At 40.3% G+C, this 18,884-nt stretch overlaps 1 protein-coding gene across 9 annotated transcripts in view; it reads right to left on the bottom strand.

The window, feature by feature from the left end:
• The window catches only part of Dock3 (dedicator of cytokinesis 3), a 309,055-nt gene that overhangs the window by 85,382 nt on the left and 204,789 nt on the right, over positions 1–18,884 (bottom strand). For all 9 annotated transcript variants that reach the window (XM_060385341.1, XM_060385339.1, XM_060385340.1 and 6 more), the window contains exons 17-23: positions 18,512–18,618; positions 17,814–17,985; positions 17,132–17,229; positions 15,453–15,536; positions 12,936–13,036; positions 10,428–10,509; positions 3,092–3,262 (exon numbers count right to left, since the gene is read on the bottom strand). In XM_060385341.1, coding sequence (XP_060241324.1) covers positions 3,092–3,262; positions 10,428–10,509; positions 12,936–13,036; positions 15,453–15,536; positions 17,132–17,229; positions 17,814–17,985; positions 18,512–18,618 — 815 coding nt within the window. The remainder of the gene's footprint in view (positions 1–3,091; positions 3,263–10,427; positions 10,510–12,935; positions 13,037–15,452; positions 15,537–17,131; positions 17,230–17,813; positions 17,986–18,511; positions 18,619–18,884) is intronic.

Below are 18,884 nucleotides of genomic sequence, written 5' to 3'. Positions count from 1 at the left end.
AACTTTTGAGAGGCAGAACACTATAGGAAAAAAATAATAGATTTTAAAATTAGACACATATGAGTTCAAATTCCAGCTTTAAGCCAGGTGTGGTGCTTCACATCTGTAATTTTAGCTACTCAGGAGGTTGAAGCAGGAGGTTGCAAGTTTAAGACCAGCCTGGATGACATAACAAAACTCAACCTAAATAAATTCTCAGTTTTATCACTTGCCTACTGTGTGTTTGGTGGTTGCCTTAATCCTTGGTTTTCTCAAGCAGGAAACAGGGACAGTGCTACTACTGGAATATGGGAAGACTTAGGCACATTGTTTCCAGAAGGGTACCTAGAGCACAACAGGTCTGGAGTAAATGCTCTGTGACGCTGTCAGTTTGTCAAAATCTAGGATCACCTGGGAGATGTCCCTCTGGGAACGCCTGTGAGAGATTAACATAATCAGGTTAACTAACGTAGGACCCATCTTTATCGAAGCAGGGCTATTTCTTGGGCAGGGGATCCTGAACTGCATAAATGGAGGAAGCGTTGAGCAGTAACATGCCCTCGTCGCTCTGTGCCTCTTGACTGGGTATGTAATGTGACCAGCCTCTTCAAGCTCCTGCCGCCTTGACCTCCACTATGATGAACTGCACCTCCAACTATGAGCAGAATAAACTTTTCCCCCTTAAGTTCCTTTTGTGACAGTATTTTACAACAGTGGCAAGAAAAGAAGCTAAGATGAGCTGGCTCTTATTTTCTTCCACTATTTATTGAAAGCACCATGAAGGAAAATTTTTTGGACTTCTTAGTCTTCTTATACCACTAATACAAACAAGGTTTACAAAGGGAAATAGAAGTGGCACCTTAAGACCAGAAGGTAACAGGTCACTTTCAACAAGTGAGCTGGGCTTGTGGGGAGTATGTTTTTCTTAAATGATTCATCAGGCAGTACAGTAGATAATGGTGTACAATGAAAATTTATGCCTTGGGAAAGGCTTATATTACTGTCCTTTATGTTAAGGCCAGATTAACGTGTAAAATCATTTAAATTCTGTCTTCAGGTTAGTAACTCCATGGAATATCAGAGAAATTGTTTTACAGCAGTTAAAACCAACATACAAGCAATTGGGGAGTATGTCACACTCAGTAATAACACGGTAGCTGATTTCTTCCTTTAAATGGTGAAATTTTCTGCAATTATACACTAGAAAAGAAAGACAGAATCTCACAACTTCTGAGAGTCATGATCAAAGATAGTCTAATTGGGTAGTAAATTTTTCAAGAGTTCTGAAACTCATGAAACAAGCTTGGCAGCAAAGAATCAGATTTGATCCTTAACATAGCTAAGCTGGTACTAGGTCTATCAGGTAGGTCTAAGCTATCTGTTCTGATGTGGGAGGAGTACCACTGTTTGTACAAAGCATTGCCAAATACCCAGAAAGCTATCTATTCTCCTCTGTTAGCTACCTTCAATCTCCCTGTAACTATTTTTGGCTTGGGGAGAAGCAGTAGGTACTCTTGGCCCCTATTAGAAGAAACAGATAAATATGGAGAAAATTGGGGAGAAAAATATTGAGTTTCCTGTGGTACTTTTAAAAATGAGATCATGAAGGAGTTTCCTTAGAGAGGCTCTTGAAAACCTTGAGGTTTTCTTTATGGTGTACAGCTCCCAGATGATCACCTGCTCTTTGGCCAAGGAACCTAAAGGCAATTTATGGGCATCAAGAGACAATATAGAGGCAAGTAGAAGAAAAAAAAAAATAGTTGACTATTCTAAACTCAAATGAGATAGGATTTAAATACTCACTTCCCTAATAACACATGCAGTAATGAAAGGGTAGACATAGAGACGCTATCTGATCTCTGTTGACACCTTTTGGCATAATTGGCTTCAAGAAGCCAAAGGATTATATCTTTTAGATAAAAGTATAGTAATTTGATAATAGAAAATAACCCGATGTGGGTCAAGTAATGATGCTTGGTTTATTATAGCATAAGTTTGCTTGTTAAAGGTAATAGACTAGCTGGTTAGAAAATTTTGATATGAGGAAGAAAATTTCTAACACTGATATTTCTAAAAGAACCTAGCTCTAATTCTTAGTCAATGCATTCAACTATTCCTATTAGCTTTCAATTTATCCCATTCTTAACATCTGTAACAGGCAAGCTGTAATAAAATTAACTAGGAAATGAAATTCCCTATATATTTTGAATATTCCCTATGCATGCTATGTTCATAATAACTATAGCATGGTAACTAACAGATTCAGTCTAAAGAGAAGTCATAAAGTCATACTAACAAAGCTCTGCCGCTTTCCTAGTATAAAGCCACTAAACTCTTTCATACCTCATAGCTGAGGCAAAGAGCAGCATTGTGTTCTAACAAATATTTACTTGTAAATCACCTCTTTCCCAACACACGGAATCTTGTCACAGTTTTTTGCATTTCTGGAATCAGGACAAAGAAACCACCTGCTAAGACAAAGAATCCCAGCAGCAATACCCCCTCCCCACAGTAGATGTAAATGTCTGTCCCACAACACGACTGTCAATAGTAAGGCATGGATGGAGGAGGGTCTCGGGGGTCCTACCCCTACTACTAAACTACTTGCTACTAATAGCTTCAAAGAGGAGGGGAAGTCACTGCCTTCAGTTGTGTACACACTGGATACCCCACCAGGCACTGACAGAAGTTCCAATCCAGTGGTCACACGGATGGCCACGATTAAATTCAATGGGCCACAAAACCACGCCAGAAGTCAATAATATTGGAAAAGGACTAGTAGGAAAGAGCAGAAAGTTGTTAAGGAAGAAAAAAAAGAGATAAAAAGAGGGAAAAGGAATCAGAAGTTACAGATGAAACTGTCCAAAAATTTAAATAATTTAGAAAATCCCCCAAACAGTCAGATGTGGTGGTACGAGCCTGTAATCCCAGCACTCAGGGAGGTAGAGGCAGGTGTACTGCTGTGAGTTCTAGGCCAGCCTAGTCTACAAAGTGAGTCCAGGACAACCAAGGCTACACAAAGAAACCCTGTCTCGAACCCGCCCCTCCCCCAAATTCCAACACAACACAACAGGAACAGGAAACCCCATACTATTTTCCACCGTTCACAGACCTGAGTGAAGAGGAGTGTTTCTGAGTTTCTACTGTCCAGACTCAGCACAAACCGGATAGACTGGAAAAGCTCCTGGATGCTTGACCGGAATTGTTCCTCTTCCATCCCACATGTCGCTCTTGAATACAGGATTCGTGATTGAACAATGAACTTGAAAAGGTACTCTAGGGCCTAGAAATGTGAGAGAGAAAGTAATGGAGAGACATTTAAAATGGTCAGAAAATCACGTATCAAGAACGTAAGGGCAGGGGCTGGAGAGATGGCTCAGCAGTTAAGAACACTGGCTGCTCTTCCAGAGTAGACTGGGGTTCAATTCCCAGCACCCACATGGCAGCTCACAACTGTCTCTAACTCCAGTTCCAGGGGATCTGACACTCTCACACAGACATACATGCAAGCAAAATACCAGTGCACATAAAACAAAAATAAATAAATAAAAAAGAATGTAAGTTTAAAAAAAAAAAAAGCAAAAAGTGAGGTGACAGGTGGTTCCAACTATGGATAGGCAATTTATTTAAAAAAATATTTTTTTTCAAAGATCCAAACTGTCACTAAGCAGAAGCTGTCTGTTTACTGAGAGAATGATCAAATGATTTTATAAATAATATTCTAGGTTCTGGAACTAAGTAGCCATAGACAGTTAAAATTTCAAAGAGTTAAATTAAAGATCATTCAGAACTCAAAATTCAGCTTCTTTGTTTTTTAAAAAATATGTATTTGTTTTCCTGCATGTATGTCTATATCTATACCATTTGTATATCTAGTGTGGGTGCCAGGTATTGAACCCAGGTCCTCTGCAAGAGCAGCCAGTGCTCTTAACTGTTGAGCCATCTCTCCAGCTCCTGTATTTTTTTTTTCCAAAGACCTGAAAATGTAAAAACCTAAAGACAGGATATAGCTTAGCTACCCTCTCTCTCTCCCTCCCTCCCTCATTTCCTTCCTTCCTTCCTCCCTCCTTCCTTATTTCCTTCCTATTTCCTTCCTTCCTTCCTTATTTGGAAGCAGGGTCTTGCTATCTGGTCAAGGCTGGCCTCAGACTTACAAGCCACCTGCACATCCCTGGAGTGCTGGCTTACATGCATTGCCACCACACGCGGTCTAACTCTACCTAAGTTTATGATAAGGAAAGAAGGGCTTTTAAGAAATTTCCTGAAACTTTACATGACCGGTGGGGTCTGGAAAAGGAACTTCTACCTCATAGAAGGTCAAAGAAGTCTAGAAAAAAACTAGCCCTAGGTTATACAGCAGCTAGTGTGCCTGACACATCCACTCTCCAGTTCCTCCCAGCCACGACATCTGCCATTAACAGTTCATAAGCAAAAGAGAAGGCAGTATTCTCAAAAAATGGCTTAAGAGCAGAAAGATGGATCCTTGCAATTTGGTGATACTTATCAACAGAGCAATTCTCCTTTAAGAGAACAGTTTTTAAATTAAAGAAATGCTATATTATCTCAGATAATATAGCAAAGACAGTAGATTAAAACAAATGAAACCCAGTTACTTGAAATACTTAAAAGAAAACAACTTTTAGCCTCTTTTTAGCATTTGCCTGTCAGCTTTGGCTCAGAAAATCTGGTTCACATGGGTGACTGTTGGTTTAGGAAAATGTGTCTAATAAGTCATCCTCTGACCTCTACACGCACATTCTACCTCTCCAAATAAACAAACAAATAAAAGTAATTTAATTTTTTAAGGGCAGGGAAGGAGAAAGCCAGATAAGGACTTGTATTTTCCCTTCTTTCTTTACTGTGCCATAGACCAAGCCTATCCTGCAGGCCTTTCCTGCCATGATGAACAGCATTCCTCTTGACTGTCAGCCAAAACAGTTTTTTTTTTTTTTTTTTTTTTTAAATTGGGAATTTGATCACACCAATGGAAAGGGTAACAAGAACAGTGGTCTCATACAGTCCTAGAGCCCTGTTTCAGCAGCTCTTTAACATCCGGTGAATAGAAAGCCTGAAAACTCTGTTAGTTTATAAATCTAAATAGATACCTGCAAGCTATGTGCTGCTTTTGCTCCAGGGTACCTACACTTTAGTGATTCTTTATACCTGTGCTGCAGAAAATATAAAATACCAAGATCTAGTCTCATTTATTAGTTATGCCAGTAACAAATTCCTGGAGTTATTTCTTCTACTGTAGCACAAAGAGTTTCACTCCCAGAGAAATATCTCAAAATTTCCACATGCTTAGGATAGAACGTTAGCCCATTACATACATGTCTCACTGTTAGCTGCCTCAGAAGGCAAAGGGTCTGTGATGATGTAGAACATGAAAAATAGACAGAAAAAAAGTTATTTTTCTTAAAAAAATGAAACCCTAGAAATGCTATTATATTATAGCTAGTTATGTACTATACACATCTTTTCATTTTATTTTTTATTTTTAAAAAAGATTTATTAATTATTTATACAGTGTTCTGCCTGCATGTATGCCATTATAGATGGTTGTATGCCATCATGTGATTGCTGGGAATTGAACTCAGGACCTTTAAAAGAACAGGGGATAAGAGTGCTCTTAACCACTGAGCCATCTCGCCAACCCCCACATCTTGCATTTTAAAAAGAAAGTATTTTCTTATCACCACTGTCCTATTGTTTAGCTGTTTACTTTTCAGTCAGAAATGTCGACTACAAGAGATGCACTAAGAAATATTTTCTAGTTTTAGAAGAGCAGAATCTAACAGCAAAGTTGCTTGCATTTTCACACACGATGGCTTAGTTCTTTTACTAGGTTCTATGACATAAAATAGTGTGCAACACAGGATGGTGTCAAAGTCCTGTGCAACCTGGACAGAGGTAGAAAAAAAAAAAAAACAAGAAAAACAATTCAAATCTTCAATTACCAAATGATTTTTCCCTTCCTCACTAATGATAACCAGGTTGCTATCTCTGAGATCCCAAGACAGAGTGGGGTCAAAGGTGAAGGGTGCATCTTAGGGTGTTTGTTCAAGATTCAAGAAGGGCTGCTCCCAACCCTTTTTTGAAGAAAATGAAGCATTTAGTTGAAGCTAAAGCAGCTATTCTGTCCTTTTTTTAATCAATAGATCTGAAAGGAGAGGAGACTGAAAGTTATTGCAACTTTTCTCTTTGTGAGCGTGAACATGGGAGGAGAGGCAATGTGTGTATGGTATATATAATGGTCTGTGCACACACCTGTGTGCATGTGCAGAGACTAGAGGAAGACTTCAGATATCTGAATTATTCTTTTGACACAAGGTTTCTCAGAATCGGGAGCTAGACTGGCAGTAGGAAAGCCCCAGTGGTCCTCATTTCTGCCTCCCGTAGAGTTGGAGCTATAGGCATGCTTGTGGCCAGGCTTCTTGGGTGCTAGGATTCAAACTCAGGTCCTCAAGCTTGCACAGAAAGTGTTCTTGTCTACTGAGTAATCTCCATCCTCTAGTATGACTGTTTCATCACCAAGAAGATTCACTGTACCCTCTTGGTCCTTTCTAAGGTCCCTGACACAGCTTAGCAGTGGAAAGTACACTATATTTGTGGACCACCTTGTCAAAAGCTATCCTCATATTCTATTCCACACGTATTTGCTCAGTAGTGTTTACTGTCGCTCTATTCAAGATAACTAGGTACTAGAAACAACTTTAATACCTTCAACTGATGAATGGACACGGGAAATGTGGTGCATGTACACAATGGAATTCTATTTAGCTATAAAAAATGAAATAATAAAATTCTCAGGCATATGGATGGAACTAGAAAATATGCTGAGTGAGGGAACCCAGATTCAGAAAGACCAACACCACATATTCTCTCTCATTTGTGGATCCTAGTTCTGGATCTTTAGATGTTAGTGTGTAGCTTGGGTGTAACTACAGAAACAAGAAAAATAAAAAGGAAGCATGAGGGGATGACACATGGAAAGGAAGGGTAGTAGAAGACTGGTGCTATGAAAGAGAAATGAGAAAAACAGGGAGGGAGACTTTATGTGGGGAAGAGTAGGGAGGAAAGATAAATAACACTAACAATAGCTGATAAAACCAAAGTGAAACATTATTTGGTGTTTACTTAAACACATACATATGCATGGATGCAAGCATGTGTGTACAAGAATTTGAATTCTGAACATGGCTGCTTGGCAAGAGATCACATCCAAAGACCTTCTAGGTCTGTGTGATCTGGCTGGAATACAGACACGCCTTTAACCCCAGGAGACAGAGGCCAGCAGATTTCCCAGTTCAAGCCAGCCTGGTATAAAGCAAGTTTCAGGTAAACAAAAGTTTGCTCTAGGCTTTGTGTTGCCTTTAATCCCAGCACTCAGGAGACAGAGACATGAGATCTAGTCAGTCTGGTTCAGGCAGTTTGATTAAGAGTAAGTTGAAAGGCAGTGCAGTGGAGTTAATTAGTGAGTTCAGTGCAGGTCAGCAGAGGCAGCTGAAACCAGAAAGTAGCACAGAGAAAAAGAAGAGGCAGTTCTACTGGGAGAGGTTTACAAACACAGGTTGAGGTGAGAACAAGCTAGACACAGGTGAAGACAGAACGAGTCAGAGAATGAGAAGGAGCCAGATTAGATTTCTAGAGTTAGTTTGAGGTCAAGCAGAGCAATTCAGTGAGAAACTGAGAGAAGCCAGATTGAATCAGTCAGCTGGAGAGGAGCTTTGAACCAGAACAGCTGAGCTGGGCCAGCCAGCAAGAGTTTAGAAAGAACTAGAAAGAGTGAGTTTATTCAGCAGTAAGTCCCAGAGGCTAAAAGCATTCTAGGCCTAGATTAGATTGGACAGAGGCTAGAAGTCTCCAGGACTAGGCCTAGGTTGGCATAGGGAGGCAATAAGCCTTGGAGATAACAATTACTTCAGGCAAATAAAAGTTACTTTGCTGTGTGTGTGTGTATGTGTGTTTAATGGAGTTATACCATGTGGTGGTTTGAATAAGAATGGCTCCCAGAAACTCATATATTTGAATGTTTAAACACCAGCCAGTAGCCTTGTTGGTGGAAATGTGTCACTTGGGGTGGGCATTGAGGTTTCAAAAGCTCATGCCAACCCCAGTGTCTCTTTCGCTACTTGTGGATCAGGATGTAGCTCTCAACTACTTCTTCAGCACCATGCTTGCCATGCCTGCTTGTCATGCTTCCCACCATGATGATAATGGACTAAACCTCTGAAACTGTACGCAAGCCTCCAATTAAATACTTTCTTTTCTAAGAACTGCCTTGGTCATGGTGTGTCTTCACAGCAACAGAACAGTGACTAAGACATACCACATGGGGTAATAATGCTCTCCCCAACATCCACAGACTATCTAACAAAACCTTCGATGTAAAGCATGGGATATTTCCCTTCAAGTTGTTAGTGAGGGAGTCCAAGAGATACAGGCTATTACCATTAGCCTTGGCTGCTGCCTAGAACTTGAAGGTAAGACTCTATTGTTGAAAAACATCACACACTTCAGACAACAGACTTGAAGGAACAAGCCGAAATTGACCTGGAAGCCACTTCCCTGAGACTAATCCTCATAGGTGCTATGCAAGCTGTCAAAATAGAAAAGCAATCAATAGTCCTATCTAGCTTTAAAGCCTATGAACCATAAAAATGACCAGCCCAGCATATTCCCATTGCTGTAAAGTGACACTTCTATCTGAGATGCAACTGACAGCTGTTTAATGAAACTCAAGGTTCATTCAACAAGAGGGAATTAATGCTTGGTATTATAAACTTAGCCAACTACTCACGGCTCGAGAGGTCATGGGCCCTAGAGGAGAACCTACTACTGCCACTTTCCTAGACCAGTGTAATTGCTAACTGTGTTTTAAATGCTTATTCTTATTCCTACAGATAAACGTAGCACTCACTCTTTATAAAAGAAGCTTCTTTTTTTTTTTTTAACAGCAGATAGGTACTAGTTTAAAAATCCTCAACTAATAACAATGCAAAGAACAACCGATTGTGGGGTGCTCAACCCCAACTGTATTGTATACCTACAATACAGTCCCTACACCTCAGACTCAGGGAATATGACAGAAGACGGGCAGAAAATTGTAAGGGCACGAGGACTAGGATGTGTATTTTGAGAGAGTGTCTTCTAAGACAGGGAAGATGCACCCATGCAATCTTAACAATACAGCTTTCTAAACAAGACCTGCGTAATGGCATGCCAACGTGGGTGGGGAAATCTTCCAAATTTTCTATAGTACCCTTAAGTAATTAAGTAATGGATTCACACAGAATCTTTTGCATTTACCTCAACTTTTAGGAGATGAGCTGGTCCTATATATGCTTTTTAGCACCCAGAACAGACAGTAACTATTTAGTATGAAGGAGGAAAAAAAATAAAACTTCTACCTTCAGGTGTTTAAAGCATGCTCTGAGAGTCAAATAAAGTAAAAAGAGATTTGTGATTAATTCTACCCATGCTATCTGTTACACTGTACCATATAAGCAAGAAGAACAATATATGGTACAGGGCCTGTACTTAGTATAGATATATGATCTTAAAAGAAGACAGGGAAAAAAAGAAGAACTTTGAAGCCATTCTCCTTTTATGACTACGCAAAAAGTGTGGAAAACATAACTAAAAAGAAACTTTAAGGAAAGATAACCCAAGTACAGGACAAGACAGGGACAGATACAGAAAGTATGGTCAATTTAAGGGCATTTCTAGAAGACATGGAAGCTATCTTGAAAACATTTGAAAAAAGGATTTCATTCCTCTTATATGCTCTTTATTGTATAGAGAGTAGCTATAAGAAGAAGTTAACAGACCAGAGCTGACTTACAGTAAGGAGCCTCTTATCACCTGAAGCCACCCAGCAATGAAAAGCAAGCTCCACTGCCAGGGAACCTTTTCAAGGCACCATGCTGACATCAGACCACAGAAGACTCCAGATTCTTCTTAAGGCCAAGGTTATAAGGTTATCTTTACAACCATCTTCATATGGTATACCTATCCACTTCTCCCTTTTTACTTACTTAACACAGTCCCCAAAATAATAAATATGTAGTAGCCACCAAAGAAGGAAATGGTATTCAGAGTTGACTCTAATCAATGTTACTACCAGTATTAGCTTAGAAGCGGTATCAATACTTGAGACAGTGGGAGTGCAAACTGATCCTACTGGTAAAAGTGAGCCAGATGGTAAACAAATGTAACAATGGGTAGGCTCCGTGTGTACTTCCTGCTTCCAGGTAAAATGATCATGGGTAACGATCAGCTGTGCTCCAAAGCACAGCCGAGGAGAGGAAAGGGACTGTATGTATCAAGGCATTCATTCCCGAAAGCAGGCCAGCAGGCTACAGTAGTCGTGAGCACCATGCTAATGGTGCTACTCACAAATAACTGTAGGAATGCCTCCCTTATACATGGCAAGCTCAAGGCATTACCCGCATGGCTTCCTGGATGTGGTCCTGCCGAATCAGTTCTGCTGAGCAGTCCATGTACCACTTCAAACAGCGGATGAGCTCCCTAGAAATAAGACATTTACAGAAATTCCATTTTAATCAAAATGCAATGTAGTCTCAAATTTGTATTTAGTCAAATAGAAGAATCAACAAAGAACTGTCAAACAGGAGCTGTGAAATTCTCATATTATCCAAGAGAGATGCACTCTCTGTCCATCAGGAGCTACAGAATTTTATTGGTAATCACAAACATGCTCATTTTCATTTTCCCTCAAACTTAGACTCTATTATGTATTTTTATTTTCTTAAGTAGCAACATCTCCAGCACATACAACACTAACTAGTAGACTGAATAAAAGTGTATGGTTCTAAATGCCACTCCATTCTACACCTCATCTCCTGAGGACCAAGCCACCTGAGAGCAACGAGTTTGCTAGGTATTACAGTTTAAAAGAAAAGAAGCAGTAGCTTTGTCTAAAGGAACTGAAACAAATTACCCTTCAGAATAAGCTTTATTAAGAGACAGAATGCCACAACTAACGGGGCCATGAGCAAACCTTGAAGTGTAAAAGCATTAGAAGAGACAAATGCCCTGTATAGTTTATGGAGGTTCTAAAGGAAAGAGCTTTTAAATTTATGGAATAAACAGGGTTTCTGAGTCATATGGGTTTCCAGAGTTAAGTGGAGAAGCTTCACACTTTTTGGCCTAGCCTATATGACTTTTGACATGGAGGCAGGCAGTAGGTGAGACCATAGTTTAAAGATGTCTTGTCCTTAGCAGCAGAGGGAAGGCTGGGATTCCTCTAATAACCACAGCAAGTGCCTGTCAGTTCTCTGTTTTTAGGGAATGACTACAGAAGATCTGTAGCCCAATTTCTCCTGGCCTGCCACACCTAATCTCTCTAAGGGACTGTATCTTAAAGCGGCGGTTCCATAATCTATCAGGAAGGTATACACATATATATGGCAAGAGATCATAGAGGTAAAGGGTACAAGCTGTTGGGTCCACTAGTATGCAGTTTTGTGTTCTTAGGTACGTTATTTAACCCACTGTGCCTCATTCTATTCATCTGACGTAGGGAGGAAATAACAGTCTACCTCAAAGTTATTGCTGAAAACAAAGATGATGACACATAAAATACAGTGTATACTCCCTGAAGTGTCAAAGGATCTGAACTCTAAGAGCTCCGCTGCTTTACCACTGTCAAGCATTATTTATGGCTGTAAAAATTATGCTAACTTCATAAAATAACAGTATCTTATTTATCCAATGGTCTTAGCTAATTTGTTTCATATGAAGTATCTTTTTGTTTTATTTGATTATTTTTTGGGGATGTTATAATGTTAACTTCTCATATTTCTCATGCAAGTAAGACAATTTCTATAGCTCTACCATTAGTTCTTAAAAGAAAAAGTACAGCAACTATGTAATAAACTATATTTTAATCTCCCAGCAGAAAGCCCATAGCTTACATTGTGACAGCTATTCTAAGATGAGGATAAAGGAAAGAACACTTGTTTTTAATAATTTGTTTGTTTGTTTATATAGAGAAATTCTACCTAGAGCAAAAAGGTAAGAAAAATAATTTAAAGGTATCTAAATTTGAAGTGAAGAAGCAAAAAATATCTGTATTTAGATTTCATATATGTCCATTTCTTGCTCTACTAGTCATCGTGATCATCAGTGTGTGTGTGTGTGTGTGTGTGTCTGATGATCTTACAACAAAACTATTAGAACTAGAGTAGACAGCTGGAAAGAGGCCAAAAGGGGAGCAGACAGTACAGCACATGGGAAATGTGAATAAAAAGGGAGGAATACTGGGTTGGTAAGGTTTAAATAGGGAGAAAGGTTAACTAAAAGTAAGGGTATAAGAAAATATATGGAAACCTAGTACTCTATAAGCTAATTTAAAAATATATTTAAAAAATGAAGTTGAATGGAGGTAACCTACAGGAGTGGAGTCAATCTCAGAAGCCACAGACAATCAAACAAATGTCCCAGGGCCAGGTGTAACATACCTCCCTGTGAGTTATACAGGTCAGGAAGGTCCAGAGACAACAAAACAACACAGGCAAGGCCATTGCTCTCTGGTTGTTAAGATCTTACTGCTGAAGACACCCCACACCCCAGCTGCAGGGCACAGGGAAGTGAGGCTGGAACTCAATTACTCCCTCCTGCTTTTAGAAGCTGGGCGGACTGAGAAGCCGAACATCACACAGTTTTAGAGAGTTCTGACTTGTGGAGCTCTGGCGAAGGTCGTACAACAATGCGAGTTAACTACAGGGACTCCTAACTTGAAAATGGTTACGGTGACACATTTTATAACATAGACATAGACATGTATGTGTATATATGTATATCCACAATTTAAAAAAAGTAAAGTTTAAAGAGTCAGCTAAATGAATGATAGCTACAACTGAACTACTTAAATTTCTGATTTTTTTTCTTCTCAAATGCAAATTGTTATAATGACACCAAATACAACTTACTTATAAGCCAGGGCTCCAGCAAAGTGCTTCTGGATATATGTGTCCATCACAGGCCGGAAGTGGAAATATTTTATGTCTCGAAGCAGGTTGATGATGAAAACCTGAGACAAACAGAAAGAAGGCCATCATAGTTCAACAGAGGCCTCAAAAAAAAAAAAATGCCTTGGCGGGAACAAAGTCTTGTTCTTCAAAGAGCAAACTGTTAGTGTTCCCTACGGGAACTAAACATAAGTTTTCCACTGTCTGTATTTATGTCTTGTTTTTAATCTTCCTTTGACTTTCCAATCAAAATCTGTGCTTCATTGGTCTGTGACTATGTTTCCCTGAGCCTCTCCATTCACAACAATGAGGAGTGGCGCAGTATGGATCAGGGGCAGATTATTTAATATCTGTGGAAGTGGCAAACATACTCAGGTACCCTCCAAAACTTGGAGAAGGGAGTAATTTAAGCCTGTGGAAAGCTATGTGTTTTCAAAAAGGGTCTCATGACCAAGGAAGCAAGGAAGAAGAAAAGCCAGGAGCAAACTGCAAGTGTCCATTCTAGCTTTTCCTTCAGTTCCCTATCCCTTAGATTGGAGAACTGATTCTTCTTGAATATGCGCTTTCCTGTGGGGCTGCATAAATTCAGCAAAGTGTGCCCAACACCGGTATCACTATCCATTCTCACTAAAGCAACCTTAGGAGTTAAGATCAAACTCAACTGAACTTGGGTCCCCTGTAAGAGTAATATGTGCTCTTAACTGCCATCTCTCTAGCTCTCAAATCCAATTCTTCAAACTTGATCTTGGAGAGATCTGATGTGTATATTGGCTGGTTAGTCTTTTGGTTTATAATAACATTTTTATTTATTACAACTTATTCACTTTTTATCCTAGCTGTAGCCCCACCCTCTTCCCCTCCCAATCCCACCCTCTCTCCCTCCCTCATCTCCTCCCATGCCCCTTCCCCAGTCCACTGACAGGGGAAGACCTCCTCCCCTTGCATCTGACCCTAGCCTATTAGGTCTCATCAGGACTGTCTTTCATAGTCTTCCTCTGTAGCCTGGTAAGGCTGCTCCCCACTCAGGCAGACGTGATCAAAGAGTCAGCCAATGTCTCTGAGTTCATGTCAGAGACAGTCCCTGTTCCCCTGTTCCCCTGAGCCCATTTGGAGATTGCACTGCCATGGGCTACCTCTGTGCAGGGGTTCTAAGTTATCTCCATGAATGGTCCTTGGTTGGAATATCAGTCTCAGAAAAGACCCCTGGGCCCAGATTTTTTTGGTTCTGTTGCTCTCCTTGTGGAGCTCCTGTCCTCTCCAGGTCTTTCTATCTCCCCCTTCTTTCCTAAGATTCCCTGCACTCTGCCCAAAGTTGGGCTATGAGTCTCAGCATCTGCTTTAATACCCTGCTAGTAGAGTCTTTTCAGAGGCCCTCTGTATTTTTATGTATATGAGAGCTCTATCTGCATGTACACCTGCATGCCAGAAGAGGGCATCAGATCCAAGTATAGATGGTTGTGAGCTACCATGAGGTTGCTGGGAACCAAACTCAGGACCTCTGGAAGAGCACACAGTGCTCTTAACTTCTGAGCCACCTCTCTAGCCCTGGCTAGTTAAGTCTTCTTGGGTGATAATTCTCAGACCTTTTTCTACTGAAAACAAATCTGCTCACTCAGTCTAATAAGATGCTTTCTTTAGATTTTTTGAAACACATGATGAGAATGATTAATAAAGAGCCTGCCCAATACTGCCTGGATGACCAGGAATCAGAGGCTAGAAAGCCCAGAGACTTAAGAATAGAGCCAAATACGACTGGCCAAACAAAACAAAACAAAACGCTAAATGAAATGATTCCTAACATTGTTCTAATATATTTACAGATCAGTTTCTAGACCAGTCAACATCAGAGAGACGCCCTCTGGCAACTGATGGGAGCAGATGCAGAGACCCACAGCTAAACATTGGGCAGACAGAGAGCCCAGGTTTACCATGTCTCTCCCCAGAGCTTGTGGAACCCCACAGAAGAGAGGTAGGAGGAATTTTGAAAAGAGCCAGAGGGTTTGAGGACAGAGGACATTGGGAGAGCACCACCAGTGAAATCAACTAAGTAGGGTTAATGGGGGCTCACAGAGACTGAAGAGGCAATCACAGAGCCTGCATGGATCTACGCTAGATCCTCTGCAAGTATATTATGGTTACTGGCGTGGCGTTTGGGGGGCACGCCTGATAGTAGGAGCGGGGCTGTCTCTGACTCTTCTGCCTGCTGTGGGACCCTTTTCCTGTTGGGTCGCCCTGTCCACCTTGACGAGAAGGTTTGTGCCTGTTCTCTTATTGGATCTCGATGCGTTATGTTCAGTTGATGTCCTTGGAAGGCATGCTCTTTTATCGGGTGAGAAGAGGGTTGGAGAGTGGAGCTGGGGGAGAAAGGAGGTGAGGGGAGCTGGGAGAACTGGAGGGAGGAAAAGCTTTGGTTGGGATGTATTGTATGATAGAAGAATGAACGTTTTTTAAAAAACTGAAATTCAGGAAATGACTTACCAGAGACTGAAAAACTAAAAGGCCGTATTTCTCTGTATTATCATCCAAAATCACAAAGAGTGTATCTAAGATATCTTGCAGAAACTGTAACAACACAGGAAACAAAGGGTCATGTCTCAGGACTGCGGATGCATGCTCAAATTTTCATACAACAATGATTTGGCTCCCAATAAACAACAAAACATCTCCAAGAATCTTAAAAGTGTGACAAAAAACTATCTGTTACCTGTTCTACCTAGGTAAGGGATAATTAGGTGGACTCTTGGGATTATATATAGCTCAAGGCTCTTGTATAAGATCTAAAGTGGCTCTTCTCACTGGGCCAATACTAAATTTCTAAGGAAGGAGTACTTATAAAAAAAAATCCATATAGAATACCTGTTTTGAAATGAAAATAGTGACTCTGATATCCAATTCACTTTGTGATCACTTTTCTGGGACTGAGAGAGTTTAGCTCTTTCCCATTCTGCTGTAGCCTGCTTACATGGAGTCTATCTGGACGAGGTTACGGTGAGTTGGGCTTCATCTACAGAGAGCTACTTTTTGGTATGGAAATTAGTATCCCAGGAGAAAGGGAAATGCAGTCAATGAGGGCTCTCGATGTGAATAAAAATCTGACAGTGTTATTTGTTCCTATTTTTTGTTTTAAGTATACGCCTTTTTAAAAATTAAGGTTTTTGAGACAAGGTTTCTGTGTAGCCGTGGCTGTCCTAGAACTCACTCTGTAGACCAGGCTGGCCTTAAACTCAGAAATCCACCTGCCTCTGCCTCCAGAGTGCTGGGATTAAAGATGTGTGCCACTACCACCCAGCTGTAACATGCCTTCCTTTTCTTTTTTTCTTTTTTTTCTTTTTTAAGATGCAAAACTAAGAAATACAGTAAATAACAATGGCTGTTTGGAGCCTTGAAAAATGAAAAAACTTGTCATTCAGAGCATATAAATGATACAACATTTACAATTTATTTCTAAGCAGTATGAAGCAAATTAGGGATGTTCTATTGCTCTTTATGGTAAACGCAAAGCTCTTCCACTGTCCGTAGCAGAGCTTGGTCTAGTGTGTAGTATTTCCCTGCTGGACTTGTACTACCAGAAGTGCCTGGTACAATCTTAACCAAAAACCATGTGCACACATGCTGCTCAGAGAAGCCCTAAAAATACAACTGGGAAGGACACGGTTTCATTACAGGCAAGTATCACAAAGATACACAGAGAAATAAGCTGTGCTAGACGATAAAGAAAGAGTCCCCTAGAATGGACTCCAGGTAAGAAATAGGGCAAAACTAACAGCCACAAGTTAAGTTAATCAACAGCATTCAGAGTGTTTATAGTCAAGAGCCTGGGTTTGTGTTAAAGAGTTATAAAGTAAGAAAAATGGAAAGACCTAAAGAGAGAAGAAAACATAGATATTCAGACAGCACAAACACTGGGATGGACTCTAAGCAGATACTTTTTACCACTATCCTTTAGTATCATTTTTCCCCCTGTGGGAAATAAATCATGAAATAAAACTTTTAATTTAAATGTAATATTAAGAGGTAATAAACCAGTTTTAAACCTCCCAAGCTATTCCTCTATTATGTATTTGGAGAAATGGTCTTGGAGGTTTATTGGCAGAAATCACAGGGAAGGTCTTCTGTCCATATTCAGACAGCATGTTTAGACTGAGTGAGAGACATACCTTAACAATTTCTTCTCCACTGACATGACGCAACCGCCCTAGTATGTCCATGATCCTGTCTGGGAAGGCCTTCCACTTCAGCAGAGCAAGGAGGTCCACTAGAAAGCAAACCCAAAATATAGTGAACTTCATAAATTTAAGCAAGGTTCAGTTTCTTTCAGACAAAGACAGGTGGAATCTAGAGTAATAGCCCTACTTGTGACAGAATTAAAGATTCTTTTTTTTTTTAAAGATTTATTTATTTATTATTATGTATACAGTGCTCTGTCTGCATGTGTGCCTGCAGGCCAGGAGAGGGCACCAGTTCACATTATAGGTGGTTGTGAGCCACCATGTGGTCGCTGGGAATTAAACTCAGGACCTTTGGAAGAACAGCCAGTGCTCTTAACCACTGAGCCATCTCTCCAACCCTAAAGTTTCTTTAATTGTAAAAAAAAAAAAAAAAAGGACAAAGATGTATCTGCACTCTGGATGTGAATCCTACAACTACAAAAACCATGGATAACTTTGTGGGCTATAATTGTTGAACAATTCCTTCTATTTCAAAAAACAAAAGCAAATAAAGAAAATGGTCCTTTTTTTTTTAAATCATTAAGAAGCAGTCTCCTCCTTATCACATGCAAGCAATGTGGAAACAACAACTGAAAATGATGGAGGGTACTTTGCATGTACCATAACCTACCATTCTGTGTGAGTTTGGTAGAAGAAAGTTGTGTAGAAATGAAGAAAGACTCTTTGGTGCTACGCTGGAAGATGAGGCTGGAGGGAATATTAGGGCAGCCATTGTAGTCTTCTTTGCAGCAGGGCAGGCCCAGGTACAGGGCATGGTTGTTAAACGTGCTATTCTCATCACACTGGAGATGAACATAAAGAGCAGAGAATATTTCCTAAGCCACACAATATGCAAAAGCCAGGTCCCCAGGGAACTTCTGAGTAAATGCTTATTACTATCTTCCTCAAGTTGGACCTTGGGTTGCAGGTTCTCTTACAGGAGTGCTTTCTGTTCACCAATTCCCAGGACATGATAAGATATGTGGCCTCTATCTGATACATTGTATGCTGCGGCAACTGACAACACCGTGATCTCAAATAGTAGGACTTGGAGCATATTAGTTAAAATGATAATGGCATAGGAGAGTTGGTAAGTGATCTCCTCTACTGAAGTGAGACATGGGAAACAAGGGCCTGCTGGAATTAGCTGTGGGAGAAGGGACAATGCACTCAGAAAACTAAGGCCTGAGCACAGTTGTCTTACTGTCACCCACCATGTACATCTAGAACCCTCTGGCCTGACCAATGACAACCAGTTAAATGAGAATCATACTTGAGAATGGCCATAGTGGGGTAAGGGATGGAGATGAAAGAAAGCCAGGTCCGTACCTTATACACATAAAGCTCATGAATATCATCTGATAGTGTGGTGCCATCATCACGCATCAGGGGAGAGAACGCAAAGCCAAAGAGTTTCTTTTCCCCTTTGTCCTTTGCTGTAAGCAGAGCCAATTATTAGAAATGCCCTTGTGTTTGTCACCCACACTCTTTTTAACTTCAGGTAGCAACCTGATTGCAGAATAATGAGAAATATGCTGGTCTGAATTTCCATTTCATATCCCAAGGCATTATAGGCTACCATGACCACCGCAGAAGCTAAATTTCTGGTCTTGATAAAACAGGGAAAAGTTCTTTAAAAGTAGTCAGTAAGTACAAAAGAAAACACCCCATATAACATGGACATTTCAGATATTAGAGAAAG

Source organism: Meriones unguiculatus, chromosome 6, assembly GCF_030254825.1.
Source record: "Meriones unguiculatus strain TT.TT164.6M chromosome 6, Bangor_MerUng_6.1, whole genome shotgun sequence".
Lineage (NCBI taxonomy): Eukaryota > Metazoa > Chordata > Mammalia > Rodentia > Muridae > Meriones > Meriones unguiculatus.
The sequence above is the reverse complement of the archived record's forward strand: the minus strand, read 5'-3'. Positions and strand labels throughout refer to the sequence as shown.